The 21,020-nt window shown below is 37.3% G+C and overlaps 1 protein-coding gene across 5 annotated transcripts in view; it reads left to right on the top strand.

Annotated features, from left to right (window-relative positions):
* Window positions 1–272: 272 nt before the first annotated feature.
* MDFIC (MyoD family inhibitor domain containing) overlaps window positions 273–21,020 on the top strand; it is a 61,520-nt gene continuing 40,772 nt past the window's right edge. For 3 of the 5 annotated variants that reach the window (XR_013340014.1, XM_021545241.2, XM_077783444.1), the window contains exons 1-3: window positions 273–357; window positions 2,316–2,471; window positions 13,619–13,750. Coding sequence is in view for 4 of the 5 variants with exons in the window: in XM_021545241.2 (XP_021400916.2) it covers window positions 2,381–2,471; window positions 13,619–13,750 (223 nt within the window). In the remaining variant the exon portion in view is untranslated. Of the gene's footprint in view, window positions 358–1,783; window positions 1,930–2,027; window positions 2,108–2,315; window positions 2,472–13,618; window positions 13,751–21,020 lie in introns of those variants that run through there. The other 2 variants (XM_077783443.1, XM_077783442.1) reach the window with 2 other exon arrangements.

The following is a 21,020-nucleotide window of genomic DNA, read 5'->3' as shown; positions in this document are numbered from 1 at the left end:
CCTATCTGCTGAAGACCCTGTAAATTCACTTAGTTGCTTTAAACTGAACCTTGTCAGGGTGAGCTTGTCCCATCATCTTTTTAAAGAAGATAAAGTGAACGTCACTGGAGTTTACCATGTGGGTTTCATAGATAAGGTTAAAAAAACCCACCAAAATACCAACCCTGGGCGGTATCAGCTCTCTATAGACATTTACTAGCCAATGATATATTTTGGAAGCAGGGTGTGGTTGGCTAAATTATTGCTCTTCCCACAGCTCTCTGCTATGTTTCCAGTTTCACAGGGAAAAACACAAGCTTGTATGTTGAGAGTGAGTCATAACCTTTCTTCTGCTACTGACTCACTTGGGAGTTTGAGGTAAGACATTCTACCTTATGTTTTGATCACTCAGCCACCAGGACAGCAAGGAGGGGACTATGGAAAATTATGCAATGTTTGCATAGATGAAAAGTGTAGATATAGAGGCCAATATTATTATTACATGGTAAATTAGTTGCTTTGTTTGCCTCGAATGGATTTTTTTTTACACAGCTTCTTTCCTACATAAAACACCTTTCCTCCCTCCCCCCATTTTCCATATAAATGTTTAAAGAAAGACTATACTGCACGAAAGAACACCTTAGGAGACTGAAATACTTAAAAATTATATTGTTTTCCAGAGAAAAGCATATGCACCTTTCACCACACTTCTCTTTTGCACCAACAATGATAAAAATAAAGCTGTACAATGGAGCAAAATTACTGATGACTTCTGAAATAAGATTTAGCACTGAAGGGTGTGGAGTTCACACAGAACTGGCTCCTAGTCAGGTATTTACAGTTCATCCTGGTTGTTTTGCAAGCATGTCAGGGAAAGGCTAAACTTTAAGAAGTAATCTTTTAACAACTGAGCATATTGCTTAGTATGTGTGATATCAAAATACGTATCTATCAGATAGTCTCTCATGTTAAGATGCTGATAGTCTGTAACTTATTTTATATTCCTACTTTTGTTTCTCAAAAAAATATATCCAAATATCTCACTGTCATAAGACATACCAGTAAATTTGGCATATTTACTAAACCATAATGAAATAATCTGCTTATAAATTTCAAGGAAAATGCATTTTAAACCTGGACACACTTCAATTGAGAAAGGAGACATAATGCAAGGCAAAGCATGCAGCTTATGGACACCAGCATATGTGTGAGCAATAACTGCAGTACCCTATGTTGTGGGTAAGAACAGAGCACAAGACTGATGATCGCATCAGGCTGTGCCATGGGAAAGAAATGTTATTTCCTGCATGGAGATAGTCCAGGTAGCGCTACTTGGCAGATGGTAGCAGAGGAAGTAGTTTGCACTTAGGGTTCTACTTTTGAGAACTGCTTGTTCTATTCTTCGTTCTCATTGAGTATTTCTGTGCGGCCGCTGTGAAGCCCTTTTAATGGATATACGTGCATGTTAGCGGTCAGGGGCAGGGGTAGAACGGGCCCGCAGAGGGTGCGAAGGCCGGGGCCGGCGGCCCTGCGGCGCCCCACGCGCCGCTCCGCGCTCCGCCGCGCAACTGGTGGCGGCCGATCCGCGGCTCCGCGGCCAGCTCGGGAGCCAGCGGCGGCGCCACGCACTGCTGCTGCAAACCCTGCCCGGGCTGGAAAGCCTCCCTTTCACATTCTCCTGGGGATTTTTACCCCTCCTTGCCTACTTCTGTCCGGCGGGTTACGGTGGCCCGGGGGGATTTCCATGGCTGGAGGCCCGGCTGGGAGCAGCGCGGCGCCCCGCGGCCGGCCGGCCCCGCCAGCCCAGCCCAGCCCGCGGGCCCGGCGCTGGCGGGCGGCAGCAGCTGCACAACCGCCGCCCGAGCCGCAGCCCCGCCAGCCGCAGCGAGATGTTTCATTGTCCGGAAATGATGGAGCAGGAGTGACTGCGGCGGCGGTGGGACAGCGGCTGTGAGTGCCAGGCTGTGCGCGCCACGGCCGGGGGAAGGCCCGCGGGAGCGGGGCGGGCGGCGCGGGAGGAGGCGGCAGCCGGGCCGGGCGGCGGCGGGGCGGGAGCGGCGCGGAGGCTCCGCGGCCGGGGCGCGGCGCAGGGCCGAGCGGAGCGGAGCGGAGCGGAGGGCATGCGGAGGTGGGCTCGCCGCGCCCCCCGGGCTGCCCGCGGGCGCTCCCGCCCCCCGGCCCCGCGGGTGCTCGCTGCAGGGGCGGGGGGCGCGCCCGCCGCCGCGCCCGAAAGTTGCCGCCGCTTCCCTACTGTCCCTCTTCGGTCCCTCGCCCCGAGCCGCGAGTTTTCTGCAAAAAGTACATTAACGAGTCCTTTCATTTGCTTGTTCCTTCAGGGTCGCGTGTTAGTTTTGTTGGAGAGGGGTGCAGGCTCTCTGTTACTCGTCGAGAGAGCTGGCAGATGTCCCAAGTGAGAGAACCTCTTCCTCCGGGGCCTGGAGGGCCAGAGCAAGCTCCGACTGAAAACAGCTCTTTGATCTCTTTCCCTCGAGGTAAGTTGCTTTAAAGTTTCTCTGTAATTGTTGCGCGTTATATTTGAACGATACATTTACTGATTTGACTTGTGGGTTTTAACCCCTCTTTTTTGCCCCTCCCCTCTGTAGTGTGTCTCTGTAGCACTTTCACTTCACCATTTTATTGTTTTAACCCAAAATTCCCATGAAAAAATGTACAAAAAAAAGAAAAAAAAAAGAAAAAAAAGCAAAGACAAAAATGGGCTACTTAGCCCTGATTTTCAGTACTTGAAAAACCGCAGTCATTCAGAGGCAAATTAAAAATAGATTTTGATTTTCTCAGCTTTGTGTTGATGTTTAGAAATTCTTTCCTGTAAAGCTGGCCTTCCAGGTTTTGAAGTAAATTATGGAAGTTTGATCTAATAATGAGAGCGTTGTTCAGGTTGGAGGTCACTTCACTGTTTTTTCTTAGATTACTCTGTGATGCTGCAGCTAAAATCAATCTCTGAGAATATAGCTTGTTTCATATCAACTGTTCAAAAGGTTTTTTAAAAGTATGTTCATCTTAAAGATAAATTATTTAAGTTATGTCTTACTTGCTTTTGAACAAAATACACTGATGGCTCTGATCACCTTCATGTAGAGAAGTTTGACAAAGTATATTTTAGGTTATCCTCAAAATTGGGAAGTGTGTTTGCCTGTCAAGTCCTGGTCTGTGAAGATGAGACTTTTCTTTGTTTATTTATTTACAGCTATGATTTTCCAGAATTCTGACAGGAGTTTAAAAAGTCTTTGAAAAACAGACAAGTAATCTTGTTGAAGAACTGTAACTTTATTCATAACTTCTTAACTGGAGCAGAGCCTGGTAATACAGTTGTGCAACTGTGGATTAAAAATGCAGTCTTGTTTATGTAACTAAGAAAATCAATAGCTATGTATAATCAAAGCTGAAGACATGTTTCAGAAATCAGAAAGTATCCGTAGCTAAGTAAAAAATGTTTTGGCGGGGGTCATAACAAGTTGGGTTATACTTATCATATTGTTGGATGGGTTTTGTTGTTTTTTTTTTTTTGTTCTAGAGAATGACTCATAACTTCTAAACAGTAAAAAGTAATAATAAGAAAGATTAAATGAAGATCAAGCATGCAGAACTGAACTGCTAGAATCACATTTTTGCCAGAACCATCAGTACCTGTGATATGTGTTTATTTTCAGCGTGTTGTTTTTATTTGTCATGTGGTCACCTGGCCACACTGGTTAAATTCTGCATGTAGGCCATACATCAAAGTTACTGAAGTTGTAAGTCAGTGAACTAACTAGCGTGGGAGTGGTCTCATTCTGACAGTACCACTTCAAACTGAGTTTTCACTATGAAGTGAAAGTCCTATGAATGACTGTAAATACATGCTCTTTTTTTTTTTAATGAGAAGTGAGGAAACAAATACTGATCTGTCCATGACAAGGAATATGCAGAAAATCCTAATGGCACAATTAAACCTCATGGCTTTCTTTGGGATCAGTAAGGTACAAACAAGCATTATGATTATGGTTTGTTGACTGGCCATACCTATCAAGACACATGCTCATTTTTAAAGCTTATGTACAGTTCACAGAAAAACAAAGCAGAATTCAGCATTCAAATACATAATTTTTATTCTAATGAACTTAAAGGATAATATGGATTTTTAATGTGGATATTTGTTGGTTTTTTCTAGTCTAAGTTTGTTGGGGAAGTGGGGGTGGAAAGAGGAAAAGGTGAGTTCATAACATTTCCAGTCCATATTCCAGCATTTCTGTTGTCAGCTTTGCAGTGTGTGGTTACAGGATAAGGTAATTCAGATATTCCAGGGCTGAAAAACTAAGATAGTATGTCTGGGACTTTCAACAGCCCCTATCCTTCTATTCTGCCCCCAGGACATCCAAAATTATACTGAATCTCTAGAATTTGGTGATAATTTTAAAAGCTTTGATTGAAATTAATATCATTGACCTATAAATATATTTACAGATATTTACAGTGAGATACCTGAAATCTGGGGTGACCTAGAATTAAAGATTCCTTAATCAACAAAAGATAGCTTATCTTATATGTATAATAAAGTATTAAATGCATTCTAATGAGAAGGAATTTCTAATTTGTAACAACATAATTTAATGTGCTTTGTATATGTTTAACTGATATAGATACCTTGTCCTGGGAACAAACTTTTCCTCTGCTGTAGTTCTGCAAGGTATCATCAAGAAATCCAGGTATCAAAAGTGTTCCTTTTGCTTGCTATCATATAAATTCAGATGCTGAAGATTAGTTGTGTTTTTCCATGAAAGGAAAAGAAACTTCAGTTGAATTTTGAATAATCAAAAATAGCTATCCCACAATATAATTAAAGATCAGACAAAGTTAATAAAACTTAGGTAGTATGCAGGGATATTCATCAGTTGTGGACATGGGTTGAGGCAGAGTTTGGCCTACAGATGTGGTATGCTCTGGCTTTCCCAATTTAAAACCTTTTTTTGTGTTACTTTAACCAATATGCTCTCTCAACATATCCCGTCACTATTCTTCCTTGTTAGTTCATTTTTGAATAAATGCATAAATATTTATGCAGTGTGAGGATCTGGATGCCACCCATCCACAGTTAGTGTACTGTGAGAGAGAACAGATGAAATCATGGCATCTTCTTTTGTGGCAATGTCAAAATTCAACTGCAGTCTTTAAACCATTATGTCAGTGTGGTCTAAGAGACACACTGCAGGATGGAAGGTTTAATCTAATTTCTCAAACATGTTAATTTCTGCCACATCCTTCCAAAAATGTAGCTCTACTTATGCATCTCTGTTCAAGATTCTAGTGATGCCTTCTTTCTTTCTTCTCTGTAGCTCATGGACCTTGGAACCAAATTTTGATTACATCTACTTGTGTGACCTAGTCAGTGAATAGTGCCATGTCTCTGTTCAGACCACTTCAATTTGATTGTGATCAGGTATTTCTCAACTCGGAAGTACCAAAATAATGTCCCTGAGGAAGGAATGTGGCAATTCATGGCCATTGGACTCTCTGCTTTAAGGAAAATGTTTCATATATTAGAAGTTATGGTGTGATTGTTGCCTGGACTATGGGTAGACTTTTTAAAAAAATCCTCTGCATTTGAATAAACCATGGAATGCAAGAGAAAAATTCAGGGCTGTTATCTATAAATTATTTGGAATGCTTTTATCTTTGCTTTTTGGTAACCTAAAATAATGAAAGAATAGTATTTAGCTTTCTCAATAAGAAAGAAAATAAAATCAATAATTGTAATAATTAATAACCTATTACAAAATTAAGACTGATAATTTCACTATAATAAATCTTTAGATTATGGAAATTCACTAGAACATTTTCTTTGAATGGGGTGGGGAGGATGGAGAAATCTAGTTGAAAGATCAAGGATCAGATTCTATAAGTGACTGTTCTCTCTGGTGCAAATCATCTCAGTGTTGCTGGATGGAGATGCAGTTCTGATTTGGTATGTCAAGAAACCATATGCAGCAACTAATACTTCCATTCAGAAAATGTAAAAAGTACTCTTCAAGAATGTGATTCTAATCTTCATGTTTTCAGTGCTCAGAACTGTTTTCATGATGAGGAGCACGAAAGGAATCTGATGGCTAGATGAGATTGGGTGACAAAAGACTTAATGCAGGGAAATGTTTGGATGTTCTTGAGGCAACAGTGATTGCTATCTCAACAATTATTCCACTTTACCAGTAATGCCTCAGTGTTATGAGTAATATATTTTTATTTTAACGGTTAACCAGTGTATTCAGATTGCTCAAACTTACCAAATATTTGCTCTATAACTTTATACCCTCTTGCTATCTGACAAGAGTTGGGAGAATCTGCATTATTTTGTTTCATTGCTGTGTGCCAATACTGAGGCATTTATTTAATATTACTAACTAAAATATCTAAAACTTTGGTAAATAGATGTCTGACTCTCATTTGCCATGAAAGTGTACGTTTGCTTTCAGTTTCATGCCTACTGTTCCAGTTAAATGATTCACGCCCACATGGGTGTGACAGGCTTGTATTTCATAGACTTGACTGTAAAGATCTTGTATAAAGTTTGAAATATTTTTGTTCCATCTTACATCACAGGTTTATTTTATATCACAGCAATTCTTAAATTCAGCTCTGGGCTCTCAGAAGTTAGATTTGTCTTTGCTTTAAACACTTCTTTTTTTTAATTTTTTTTTTTTCCCTAAGTAAGTAACATTCAGCAATGAGTGTGTTATCCTACTTTTTTTATTTGGATCAACCATACAGTTTTGAAGTAAATCTGTTCGCCTCTGCTTTGATTTGCATTGTGGAGTGATCCTAGGGAGTGACCTGGATGGGATTCCTTTTGCTCAAAATAATGTGAAAGCTGCAGGAATGTGCCTAATACACTCCAGCCTTGAATCTTTAAGATTGTATCTGAGAACTAGTTCAAAGTAGAAAGCCCTTGGAACATGTATTACATAGAATAGTCTTAAAGTTAACTCTTTCACTGTACAGGCCCAGTTTTATTAGCTGTTGCTAATGCAGCCATAGCTGCCATGTATTGCTTAGCACTTCCATGAAACTGGTTTTGTATACATGTGAAACTTCTTTGGATGAATGACATACATACCTAACTGACTGCATAATTAGTATGATTTTTTATGAAAAGTCTTCACTTATGTATTTGACCTTTTTAACACTTAAAATAATACAGAATACTTGTTTGCACATTGCCGTTAATTTTTTAATTTATTGTGGTTCAAATTTGTTCAGGGCTGTCAAACTTCTAGTGCTTTCATAGTTATTCCATATCTTGCACCTGGAAAATTCTTTGTAAGAGTTTTCCAAAAAATTTCTCAGTTAAATTGCTCTAAGTTTGAGAAACTGTTTTTTTTTCTGTGGCACTGCTGAAGCCATTGAAAGTTGCAACAAGACATTTAAGTGAAAGATACTGAAATTAAATGAATGCAAATATGGTTTTTTTTAAAACAATCAAACGTCAAATTGGAGGCTTCCAACTCTGTAGTTTGTGGATTATCATTATTAATTAGATTTTCTTAATGAAATGAAATTGTTTCAAGTAAATGCTGGAATAGGCATTCTGTTACATTAATTTGTTTGAATTTATTTGTTATATAAAATGCCTAAAAGTTTTAGGCATTTCATGAAGTAGATGGTAGGCATTACTGATAATGATTACACTGTGAAATGTGGTTTTATCAGAGTTTCTTTGTGTTATTGTTGTGAACAGTAGAATTTTCAGTAGGAAGTAGCGTCCTTCATGGTTCCTTGTCAGCAAGGTTATTAATGAACAAAGGAAGTGTTCTATGCAGTGTTTGCCACATGCTCTTCAATCCCTCCCAACAATTGTAGGCTTGAGACAGAGAACTGATTGTTACGTTTCCTTTTGGGAACATTCTTTGGCTTTTTTTATTCCTCATAGATCTACTTATGTGTTTATGTTTTGTGGCAATTTATTTTCTTTTGTAATTGCTCTTTCCTTTGAAGGACAATATTTCATTTGGTATAATTTGAACTTTGCACATTTATTTTAAAATCTGCATTTGCTTGTTATAGGAAAAACTCAGGCCTTGTGGTGGTTCATCCCAGGAACTTGGTGAGCTTTAGGTGCCTAAGTAACTTTGCCCCATGCTTCCAAACCTTTTCTTTATCCCTACCGCATAAAACTGTGACTGAGTTTTTGGAGATCAGTGATCACTGTGCCAGTCCATTTTGCTTATTTCTCTGTCCTTGAAAAGAATGATGCACTCAGGTTTTCAGAAACTTTTTCCACCAGTTGATTTTTCTTTACATGCTATTTGGAACATCCACCAAATTGCTGGTGAACAGAAAATGAATGTGTCATAGCAGCAAAGGCTTCAGTTGTTGCAGCAGAATTCATTGAATTCATTTATATACAAGCTCCTAAATTTTATAGACAAACTCTAAACCTCAAGTCCAGTTTGTCATTTTGCTAGTCATGCACTCTAATGATTCACATTCTTGGAAGCGATGGCTGAACCAGTATATAAGGTTATGTGTCATCAACTGCCAATTAAACTCTGAGGATGTGCAATCCACTTAATGAGGGCACTTGTTTCCATTTTTGTTTTGTGTATGTTATATACTTCATGATACATAGTAGCACATATATGAGCACACAGAGACCCATTTCTGAACAAGATGATGTGGTGGGGCTCTTGGGGGCAGCTGGTGGGTGAATGTACAAATGGACAAGCCCTTGGAGAGGAAAAGTTGGTTATTTGTCAAAGACTTGAGTACTTTGAGGTGTGTCTTGCAAATACACATCCATTACCTATCTTTTTTGTATTTTCTATCAGTTTTGTGTATTAATTTCATCTTTACTTAATATGCTTTACATTATAGAGAAAGATAGACAAATGTAGCTCTAAAAAGAGAGATTATTCACTGGGATGGTCTAAGAATTTTTCAGGAATTAGTTTGACCGATGTTCCAGCAACTTCCCAAAGGCATAGGTTGCAGAATTGGAAGGCATCTGGAGAGACTGCCCTGTATACCTGTTTTGCCTAATATACATGTGTCTTTTTTGACAGCTCTGACTATTTGTTAAGTTTACTTTTTGATGGGACTGTTGTAATAGTAGCCTTGTTGCTAATCCAGACTGCTGACATTATTCAGTTGGTGGAGTCTTGCAGAATGTATTTGTCATGTTGCAAAAAAGTGTGTATAACCAGAGGCATATTCTCCAAACTAGAACAAAAATTAACAATCAATATTACAATAGTCTCAAAGGTGAAAACAGATTCCTATTCTATGGAATATGTGTACGGCTGTGAAATTTAAAAATAAAGATAACAAAATTATGGTAAAATGAATGTATGTACTATAGAAATTATTTATATGGACTTAAGTAATTCCACAGAGAAAAAGCAGTAATTCACTTTATTTGCTTATTTAATAATGAAGTAGTTTTGAGATGTGATTAAAATTTTAATTTTTTTTCACTAAGTGGTTTACCAATTGTCTGTATCATAGGTATGATTTGGCTTTTAGCCATCTCAATTCTATACTTTGCGAGCATGTCATATCTCTTTCTATTTAAATCTTAAACTTGAATGAATCTCTGAACAAGTAGAGTTTCTGCCTATGCTTACCTTCAGGATAAATCACAGGGTGTTCTGTGTGGGTATCACTCCCTAGGGCTTTTGACTAGAAGCTTTTCAGCCCTGGCACTGCTGTTAGTTTTGGGGAGGTACAGAGCCACACAAGTTGCTGGTTTGGGGCTGAACTGTGGTAGGTAAGAAGTCTGTGTTGCTTTTGTGACATGACCTAGAGTAACTTACTGTGGTTTTGAAGAGAGATTGAATTTATACTTTAGCTCTGCCAGACTCAGAACATAATGAGTCTTTTCTTTCCATTATTTGAACTGTTAAGAAGAGCATCTCTTTTTTTTCTTGGCTGTCAGTATTGGAGGTTAGCCACATGAGAGTGGAAGGGTGTGCTAAAGGAAGCAGACGCTAAAATACTAAGGAAGTCTTACAGAAAGAATTCTTAAGGGTAAGCTTGATTGAAACAGACTAGTGTTACAAATTTACTTGAAGATGCAGTGGAAGAAAAAGTCATACTTTTCTATGGCCAGATCCAGTCATTAGTGTTTCCGTCAGAGTAAGGTCTTTGTGTTGATTCTTCATAAACTACTGTTGTGAAAATTCTTAGGTACCTAGCATAAAAATAATGGGACCAACAAAAGACAGGAATGGTCTTGAGGCTGTCTTCATGTGTGATTAGTTGTAATTGGTCTGTTGTAGTGGCACCTCTCATATTATAAAAAAAAGAAAATATGATCCCATTATCAACTGTTTGTTATAAGGGAATAATCAATAAATTCCTTTGTACAAAAACTAAGACATGGTACATATTCAAGAAAAAACCAACTGAATCAAGACACCATTGCGTGTGATGCACCAGAAGCAATTTATGAAAAAGTGTTCAAATAAAGAGATCACAAGGTCTAGTATTTCTAAATTTCATATTACTATTATATTCATGCTGCTGTTTCATAGTGCTGTGGTGCTATGTTTGGGATCAGTGACTCAAGCAATGTTGATAGCACACCAGTGGGTTGGCTAGTGCTGAGCAGCACTTGCACAGCATCAGTCAAGGTTTTCTCCTTTCCCACTTTTCTCTCCAGTGACTAGACTGTGGGTAGGCATGGGATTGGGAGGGGACACGATCCAGGCAGCTGACTCAGGTTGACAAGAGGGCTATTCTATGCCATAGAATGTCATGATCAGCAATAAAAACAGGGGAGGAGGTTTTAGGGCAGGTAGCCATTGCTTAGAGACTAGCTTGGGCATTGATCTGCTTGTGGGAGATGGTGAGCGATTGCCTTTGCATCTCCTGTTTTACTTTTCCTTCCTCTTTTCTTCACTTATTAAACTATATCTTGACACACAAGTTTCTTCCCTTGGGTCTTTCTGTTCTCTTGTCCTGCTGGAGGCTGGGGAAGGGAGGAGAGGCTGTGTGGTCCTTAACTGCTGCCCTGGGTGAGTTCACCATGCCACAGAGCAGCATCTATCAGGATGAGCTGCTCCAGTGGGTAATTCTGGAGTGCAAAGTAAGATACCAAACATGTGTTTAATGGTGTAGGTTTCTGTTGTGTGCATTTAGAGGGAAGTCTTCATGTGAATTCAATAGATCAAAGAGATAATTAATGTTAATTGTTTTGAACTTCCTATCAAAAATGTTTGCTGTTCAATTGCAACATGGTCTTTGTTAAGCTTTTTTTTTCTTGTTAACTTCTACTATTATTTACATGGTCTTGACTGGGCATTTATTATATCCAGCTAGAATAATAAAAGTGTTCATGAAAAATACACATGCAACCTAGACAGTGGGAAGAAAAAAAGAGGAAAACATACTGAACTGAAAACAAGCAGAGGGATGAAAAAGAAATTCATATGAATAATGATTGTATTCTGCACTCCTTCAGATTTCTTAGATAAAAATGTAATCTAGAACACTGAAGGCCCCATAATATTAACATTATTGTTTCCTTATAGCCATTCATTGTTTACTACATGAAATAATAAGGTTCTGCTATGTCATATCCTATATGAGAGAATTGTATACAGCTACTCTGCAGGTCTGTGCTAGCACTGCTGGGTACATATTGTAATATTGTAAATATGGTGTCATCACTGTAAAAAAGTAATTTAAGAGCAAAATCTCCTAAAATAGCTTATTTAAGCTTAGTGTTTGTGGAAAGCAGTGCTTTTTATGCTAGCTTTGTCAGGACACTACTTATTTTTATTCAGTCTATTCCAGACCACTTTTCAAACACTTTTAAAACACATTTGCACCTAATACTTAACTGCACAGGCTAAATCATTATATTTCAATACAGTCACTTTGTATTTGATAGATACCAGACATAAATAATTTGTATCTGATGTCTGTCAAAGGGGTTGAAACACACTGTGTTTTGGTTTGTTGTTTTTAATTTGGTGGGGTTTTTCTGTTTGGTTTTTTGTTTTGTTTTATTTTTTGTTGTTGTGGGCTCTGTTGTTTTTTTTTTTTTTTAATGTTAATAGGATGAGTATCTAGGTGAGATTAAGTGATCAGGGCAAGGGGCAAAACTCATTAAAGTCAATCTTCTCATTCATTTCGATAACTATGCCAATCCCAGTGAAACAGTTCCTCTCAGGATGGGCTTGAGGAAATACTGACAAGTTGTTGGTGGGAGGGAGGACTGAGAGCAAAGTACCACGGAGTGGTACCAAGTCAGACATGTCAGAGGTGGAAATTGATAAAAGGGGAGCAGCAGTGCTTGAAGGCATATGCTACTATACACACAAGATGGCATTTATTATTTTGAGTGATGTCCAGTGCCTCAGTTTAATAGGGTTGATAAAAAAGGCAGAAAATTAGGATTTAAAATCAAAGTGCTGTGGGTTACATGAAGAAACTAACCTTTACTATGCCACAGTAGGAAAAAGTGATTTTTTTCTGAGTCTCAGGACTGGAATAACAGCTTTACTACAGGATACAGTATATGAAATGGTAATATAGGATTTATAAATGTGTTATTGTTTGAAACAAATAAATAGAGGTAACAGACCTCTATTTATTTCAGCAGTTGCTCATCTAGGTTTACTGTAAATATGAAATGTTGTAGGTATGCTCAAAAAAATATGAGACTGAAAATATTTAGTGTTTTACAGATCCCTTAAGTAAGTAATATGAACTGATTATCTGTTGCTGTGAATAATGAACAAAGTAAATCCAGATTTAAAGATGTTTCCTTGAATGTCAGTAGGAAAAATCTTCAGCAATCAAGAACAGAAAGATTTGTGTGTGCAGATTTGATTACTAAAACATTAATGACAGTGAAGATGAAAACTGTCACTTGTCTTGGTTTGAGAAAATTTTGGTCTCCTTGTGACAACTGGCAACATCATCAAAACAACATCTGTTACATTGTGAAATAAGCTGAAGAATCCCTCAAATAACCTTACTATGGAATTTTCCCTGCATCTTATGTGTACTTGGAGAGAAGAAATACTTTTTCTTTTCATTATTGGCTAAATGTTGACTTTTAATCAGCAGTAGCATTTTAAAACAGTTTTTTTTAAACAAAAAATAGGTAATTGTATTACAATATTTTTTCAGACTTTTGCTACGAGTCACTTTTGAAGTTTCAGCTGCATATGTCTTTGATTATGTGTTTAATTATAAAAAATAATTATAAAAAAATTTTGTGAAATTACTATAGCTTTTATGTGCAAGAACCACATGTATGTGGGTAAAAAATAATGTTTTTTTGTGTGACAAAGCTATTAAAATTTTTATATGAAAAGTTTGTGGAAGGTAACTAAATAAGAAAACAACCCCCCCCCCCCAAAGTAGAATTTGTTGCAGAAGCTGCTGAATTGCTGAGTATTATTTTGCACAATTGGATATAATATGACTAGAAGTCTTTCTTAATGAGAAATTTTATTGATCTAGGCCAGAAAACAAATGGAAAATCAACTTTATTGGAAGTTAATTCTAAGAAAACAAAAGGGGATGCTAAGACAATTTATAATTTATACCATTTTACTTTTAATTTTCAAATTTAGTTTTGCTCACATGGAGAAAAAATACTGTAGAAATTAATATTTTGAAATTTCTTTTGACTTAGGAAAAACTGACCAAGAGACTGCTGTGGCAGGAGATAAAGACATAAACCAGCCTTCCAGTAATCAAAGTGTACAAGCAGAGATCCAAGAGCAGTCCATCTGGGGAAATCGCACTGATGGTGACCTCATCAGAAGTAAGTATTTCCAGAACAAATTGCTGCCGTTGAGGCTTGCTTTCACAGTGTAATGGGATACTGCCTGTTGACTCTGTTAAATGTGTGTCAAATGCAATTGTGTTGCAACTGTAATGCACATCTACTGAATTTATTTCCCAGATTGACTCCTGTCAGCATGCATAAGCAACAAGTATAAAGAAAGGTGTGATTTGAGTGGTGCAGTATGGTATAGAACTCTGTAGCATGTAAGCTTTTAAAGCCTTAGGTTTACATTCTTATCATTAATAGTACAGTAGTTAGTACTGCATGTATGCAGCTGTGCTAGGTGTCATCACCCTCAGTTTCCCAGGTAATGCATATATATAAGCAGCAGAGTACACTATGCTGAAAGCAGTTGCTTCCAGATGCACTGAGTATTGGTCAGGTGTAAGTTTTTTAAGGGTTTTGAGTCCTGAAGTAGTATACACATACTTTGGAACTGTGGAGTTTTTAAATTAGTTTTTACACATCCACATTCCTAGTGTATGTCCTGTATGCTTTAAAATGTAAAAAGGTACAGAAGATCATTCCTATTTTCCTGTTTTGGACTAAAGATCATATGCTATCCATTGTACCCTCTTAAGGCAAAAATATTTCTGTCAACTGCCAGAGGTAATACTTTGTAATGCTCTAAAATTCTGTGAATGCTTGAATGTTAGTTGCTCAAGGGAGGGACAGCATGAGGAGCTGTTCTCTAATTACTGGGTGTATTCAGAAAGAAAATGGACTAAATGCAGTGGTGCTTCATCTCTCTTGAAGTTGTCTGATCATATGTTTCAGCATTAGTCTCTCTTTACAATGCACACTATACTGTTGACAATGGGGTAAATTCATATTTCTGAACCTGCTGTTGTCAAAACTGGTGACTTTTTGCTGCGGTTATCCGTTTCTTTTTAGGTTGTTTTTTCACTTGTTTTGTTATTTTGCTTAGTTGTTTTTTAGTCTTATCTATACATTCATCTTCTCTGGAACTTCGTGTTAGCATTTGAAATTATTTTCAAATCTTAGTTAATCCTTTTATTTTTCCTAAATAATTAATCCCAGTAAATAGTTACACCTCTAATGTATTGAATAGTTATCTTGATCCTTTACAGGAAACTTGAATTTACTATGTCAGATATTTATTTTTTGATTTAAAATAATTCTTCAAGGGCTACAAACAGGGAGAATTGTCCTGCACAGCTTGAGCGTTTATTTAAGATTTACTTAATCCCAAAAGATTATTGTTTTAAACCTAACTGTTCCTGGACAAGCAATTGCTTTGTTCTTATGTTGAAGACATGGAAAGGTGTGTATGGCATCTTCTGTTTTTGGAATGGCCCCTTTTTCATTCCCTCTTCCTAGAAGTTTCCTTATTCCCAAACCCATGAGAAAGCAGTTTGATTTCATAGCAGTTAGTAGCATGCCTAAACTGTGGAGGAAAGGACCAAGGACTGTAGGGTGATTCTGTACATCCTCTAATCTGTTCACCCCCAAGACATACTGCAGTGGCTGCACTGGGGAGTGTGAGGAAATTACACTTTTTTTTTCAACATATAGTAGAATTTGCAGCAGATAGTGGAAACCCCTGGTAAAATGACTTGATGATTATATGTAGTTGTATCTCTGTGATGGAAGGGTTAGTTGCTGCTGAATCAAAAAAAAAAAAAAAAAAAAAAGAACAGCAAAAGGGGAAAGATAGGATAAAATGTAGAAGTAAAAGGTACTGTTCCAGTGTGCATGACTATCTTCATCCTGGAGTCACAAGTAGCTTTACTCTGACTTTCAGTCAGAGTAGCACTCTGACTGTGGAAAGCAAGTTTAGCTGAAAGCTGTAAGTTTCTAAAACACTTAGTCTTAATAAGTGGGTAGAGGTTTTATTATGAGTCATATTTGATTAGATGCTATGATGCAACCCTCTCCTTGCTTCAGGTAACCTTTAGTTTAAAGTCTTCTAGATGGAAGAAATAAAAATTATGAAATCATTTTTCAATGATATGAAATCAAGTTTCTTTTGGTTTTTTGGGTGTTTTTTGGGTGCGAGGCTTACGAGTAGGAAAGTTTGTTCTCCTTTTAAAAATTGAGGAAAAGTGCTTGACTAGTTACACATTTTGTAGTTTTCAGAAGTTTTACAACTCAATATACCTAGGAAGTAGCCACGTTTGAAAACTAAAACAAGTGCAGCAAACATAAGCTTTCTTATCACAAACATAACTTAGGTATTTAATGTAAAAAAAAAAGTATTGTAGCTCAAAATGGTCTTGATTCAAGCAGATCTATTGCCCCACCAAACTAAAATTCACAGACTGTTGCATATTGAAAGAAGTTTGAGGTTAGAAATAGTGTTTTGATTATTACGGTGTATTTTAAAACTCTTTCTAAAAATTGTTTTAGACAGGACATACTTCACAACTGTTCCACACTATCCTAATGATTCAGTTTCTTTTTTTCCCATACAGATTGTTTTCCATCCCCACAGTTGATACATACTCCATTTGTCTTAGCATTAGCTTTTACTTTATAAATGTTTCCAGCATTTAATTTCCAAGCTTTTCCTTGTTTGCAGCTGTTTTATCCTGCTGTTATATGGAATTAGATTAATCAGTCAGATTTACTGGCACACTAACAACGAAGTCCAGTGTTAGAGCCCCTGTAATGACTTCATTATGTATGATTTCTCATTTGCACTTGTGAACTCAGTTTACCAGGCAACATCAATAAACTAAAACACTGCCCCCGTTTTCCACAGTAAGATGTTTTACGTTCACCTTGCTTTGCCCTTTCAGTCTTTTTTTCAAGCTCCCTTTTTTAACCTCCAGAGATTCCCTCCACATTAGCCTTTTCCCTACCTCCTTTGGAGCATCCCTTCTCCCCATTAATGAAAATGTTTGTAATATCCTGGGTAAATGGTTAATCTTATGGGAAGCCTCAACCAAGGAATTATTGTTTTTGAAGAGAGTTTGAAAATCGAAAGATTACTGTTTACTGACATATAAACAATGAAGGGCTGTATAAGAAGGAAGCAGTTGTATTACCTTTTTGTAGTAACTGTTAATACACTTGCATAACTATTACTGGAAGACTGTTCAGTTGGAGAAGGGTCAGGGGAGAACCACAAATATCTCAGGAATGACTGGAGTAGATGAAAATATGCCATGTTGTGGATAACCTCCTGGAATTCAATCTGTTTAGAGTTAACAAAAGGAATAAAGAGGGGCTTTGCCTAGTCCCTAAGAAGCATGCCACAACAAACAGAAATTTGTTAAGACAGTTCTTCAACTATAGCAAGACAAAGGGAGAACTAAATATAATGTCAGGAAGTTCAGTTAAACTAGGAATAAGGTGTACTTTTTTAACAGAGTATTTGAGAACAGGAAAAACTGCCAGTTCCTTGGTGGCTTTATGTGTGTTAAATTTGCTTTAGTCATCATAAGGTGGCAATTGCTATCCATATCCTTTAATTTTAGAACCTGAGTAAAGGAGAGTCTTTCCACAGTGATTCCCCCAACTGGGAAGACATTTTTCAGTGTAGTTATTCTTCAAGAAAATGTTGAGACCTGTTCCCTGCTCTTCACAGACGCATGCATATTTTTTATATTATTTCTGACTGTAGAGGTTCCGCTTTTCAAAAGAGCTTTAGAATAACTCCATCTGCTATCTTTTCCGGCAGTGCATTTTAAATATCTGCAAACACCTTCTGCTTATTTTCATTGTATGGTCTGGTGGCCCATAATGGAGTGGTTCTGCTTCTGTTATCACTCACTGTTGGCAAGTGAGGAGGAGTGCGTGTTAAACATGCAGCAGAGTAACCTGTGGCTATAGGAATGAAGCCATAGCAGTTTCTGCTGCTCTGTGTTGCCACAATGCTCTGCTTTGTTCTCTGGAAGAGGTATGGGATTTTTTTTTTCCTCATAGAGAGAAAAAGTCTATAAAGATGGATTTTAGAATATTTAGGCAGGATTTTTGCAGAGGGCACTAGGTTATCTTCAATGTGTGTTGCTATGCAGGGAAGGGAATGTTTAGGAGGGAATAAAATGCCAGTCTTGAACACTATTTGCTTGTGAGGATTTAATCTCCTTTCCAGTTCTCAAGCAGAAGCTTAGCTATGTGATATTTAAGAAAACAAAAAACATCTACCATAGATTCAAATTGTCATGAATAATTGATTAATAATAATCCAATTCTGAAGATTAAATACCTAAAATATGCCCGTGTTTTACAGATAGAAAGGTCATTGCTATCCATCATTTTCTATCTTCAATTGTCTCTTTCTCCTCCATGGAACACCCTCCTGATAAGAGTGGTTCTTCAGAGAAAGGGATGCTTCTTTCAGCTCTGTGGGGATCAATTTTATATGGTCTTGTTGCCATTATTTTATTTATGATATTCTCTGGAGTAAAAATCTAGATATTTTTATCTTTCTGATTTCTATATTTTATGTTAACATTTTTACTTTACATGATTATTTATTTAATTTTAAGGTTTGGAAAGTCTTTTATTTGCCTGGATAAGTAAGTGATTTCTGTAGTTTGTTATGCTGTTTGTGTTTGGGTTTGTTTTTTTCTTCCAACAAGAAGTAGCTAATCTGCTTTTAGAAGTCTGTTTTGTTTGTTATTAATCTAGATATCTTTTCTATTTTCTATGATGCACAGTCATTTTACCAATTAATATGATTTCAGATGATCCTGTTTATTCTGTCTATAAAATGGTGCAAAGTGCTTGAATTAAATAATTCTTTTCAAAGCTAGAAAATATGACAAATACAGTCTTCTTGCAGCAAAACAGTGTGTGACTACAGAAATTGTGCAGAATAGATTAATGGAAATTATTCAAAATACATTACTGGGTTTGAAAGGTGTATTCTATTAGTTAAAGAAGTGATTTATGTACAATGTTCCAAATAGACCCAGGTGTAAAAACCTGTTAACCTATGAATGAACGAAACTTAATCAGTTCAATATTTATATAGCAGCACAGTATTTGATATTTAGAACCTTCTTTAAAAAAAGATTAATCTTTGACAAATCTGGCTAGTAGATCTAAAGAGGTCCTCCCTGAGAACTCCTCTCCCAGAGATTTTCTAATCCTCTCCCCAGCACAAGACTAGCCTGTGTTACTTCTGTTTTTCCCCTGCCTGGCAGTTCTCTTACTACAGCTGCTCCAAAAGTCTTCGAAAACCTTCTCAGGCCTATTGAGAGGCCTGGTGAGTTGTACAATCAAAGCCTTTCCCTTTGATCTTCACTTTCGCTTCTCCTGGCTAGAGAGGGATTTTCACAGGTAGCTGTACCATTATAGTTACATTCTTCAGAGTCTGACTGGGTCTTTGGTGTTAGCCTGTAAAAAAGGATGCTCAAGGGAGACCTTATCACTCTCTACAGCTGCCTGAAAGGAGGTTGTGGCCAGGTGGGAATTGGTATCTTCTCCCAGGACAAGAAAACACTGTTTCAAGCTGCCCCTGGGGAGGTTTAGGTTGGTCATCGGGAAGAATTTCTTCACAGAAAGGAATATCAGACATTGGAATGGGCAGTCCCAGGGAGGTAGTGAAGTTACCCTTCCTTGAGATATTTAAGGAAAGACTGGACATGGCACTTAGTGCCATGATCTAGTGCACATGGTGGTGTTCTGTCGTAAGTTGGACTCAATGATCTCAGAAGTCTTTTCCAACGTAACTGATGCGGTGTGTTTCTGTGTTTGCAGAAGTCACTGTGAAATGACCTGAGTGTTGCTGTTGTAGTCCCTTGTAAACCGAACTGCTGCAAGGTGTATGTGTTTTCTCTATATCCTCTTCCCTTCAACTCTACATTGCATCCTGTAAGGAAATGCAGCTAGTGATGGGCTGAGATAGATAAGGAATTTGTACATTCTGTTATCACTCCATGTCAAGAAGTAAACTTCTTGCTGTTGTTACTCCATTTACAGAAGAGTAGTCAAACTTCAGTGAGAAGTTTAAACTGTTCCAGATGGCACTAAGATAGGTGTGTGTATTCTGCATATCACTAATAGCCAGAATTACTTGGAGCCTTTTAGCTTCTGTTTTATTTTACTTGTGACTCTTAAAATGTTATCCTAATTTGTGGTCTGAGGCTGAGGAAGTTTGGATGGCAGTAATCATCAGTACCAGACAAAGGTGAAATTCTTCAAGTAACATGGAGATTACTGTGCTTGCTGTGTTTGGGCCTGAAGTAAATTGTATCTTAATTTCAGAATATTTTCCTGTGTTGTATTGGTACTGTCTCAGAATTAATCATGCTGTTATGCCTATATGGGAAAGAATAGTTATATTCTTTTTCTGATTAGTGTCTCTTATGGGGAAAAAAGTAGAATATGCTTGTAGTAGTTCCTTAAAGAGGAGGAATAATAAAACTCTTGCATTCTATGTGAAATACTATACTACCAAGCCAGTGAGTCAGTGTGGGTTTATTTTTCTGTTTTCAGTACTAACAGTATTTAGTTAGCCATGTTTAGCAAAGAAAACACTAAATTACAAAGTGAAAGAAAGTGTTGTTATCTAAGACATACTTTTAGAAACCTGTCTGCTGACAAAAATGTGATGAACTTAAACCATGGCAAAAGTTTTTTTTCTCATTTTAGATTTAATTTTGTATTTGCTCTCATTTGTGTGAAAAGCATGATGTAGGTTTTTACAGCTCAAAGGCAGTATTGTATATTATGTTTACATAAAAATAACTAAATGAATTCTTCAAATTTAAGAGTCATAATAGTTTTAAATATTTTTTTTAATTTACTGATAAATAAGTGAAAGAGGAGGAAAGGGACTCATGGTCACAGGATAAGCCTTAGCCTATCCTGTTAACTTAATCACAGTTAAACATTCTTCTTTATATAGCTACATAGAGGAAAGAGAGGTCTGAATACTGCTTACTTCTTATGCATTCTGATAATATGATACCTATAGTGCAAAAGAACCCACAAGTACCTTTCCCTGAAGGTATTTTAATAAAAGAAAAGGAAAACCAGGAGCCTATGGTGTGTTGATGTCTTATTGTGGTGTGGTTTTCTGTTTTCCCTTAAAAAATTCTTCATAATCCAAACCCAAGAAGCCTTTTGAAAAATATTAAAAAGTCAAACAGCTGTGGTCACTTGGGCTATTTCTGACACCAATTTTTAAAAATCATTTTCCTGACAAAGTAGGCTTCCAGTTATATTGAGGCTTGATTTGAGAGAATGATTGATTATTTGCTACCTGAACCTTAACTCTTTTTGAGTGAACTGTAGTGTTCTGGTGTGTGACAAATATTTTTGTGTGGAG

Source organism: Lonchura striata, chromosome 5, assembly GCF_046129695.1.
Source record: "Lonchura striata isolate bLonStr1 chromosome 5, bLonStr1.mat, whole genome shotgun sequence".
Taxonomy (NCBI): Eukaryota; Metazoa; Chordata; class Aves; order Passeriformes; family Estrildidae; genus Lonchura; species Lonchura striata.
The sequence above is the reverse complement of the archived record's forward strand: the minus strand, read 5'-3'. Positions and strand labels throughout refer to the sequence as shown.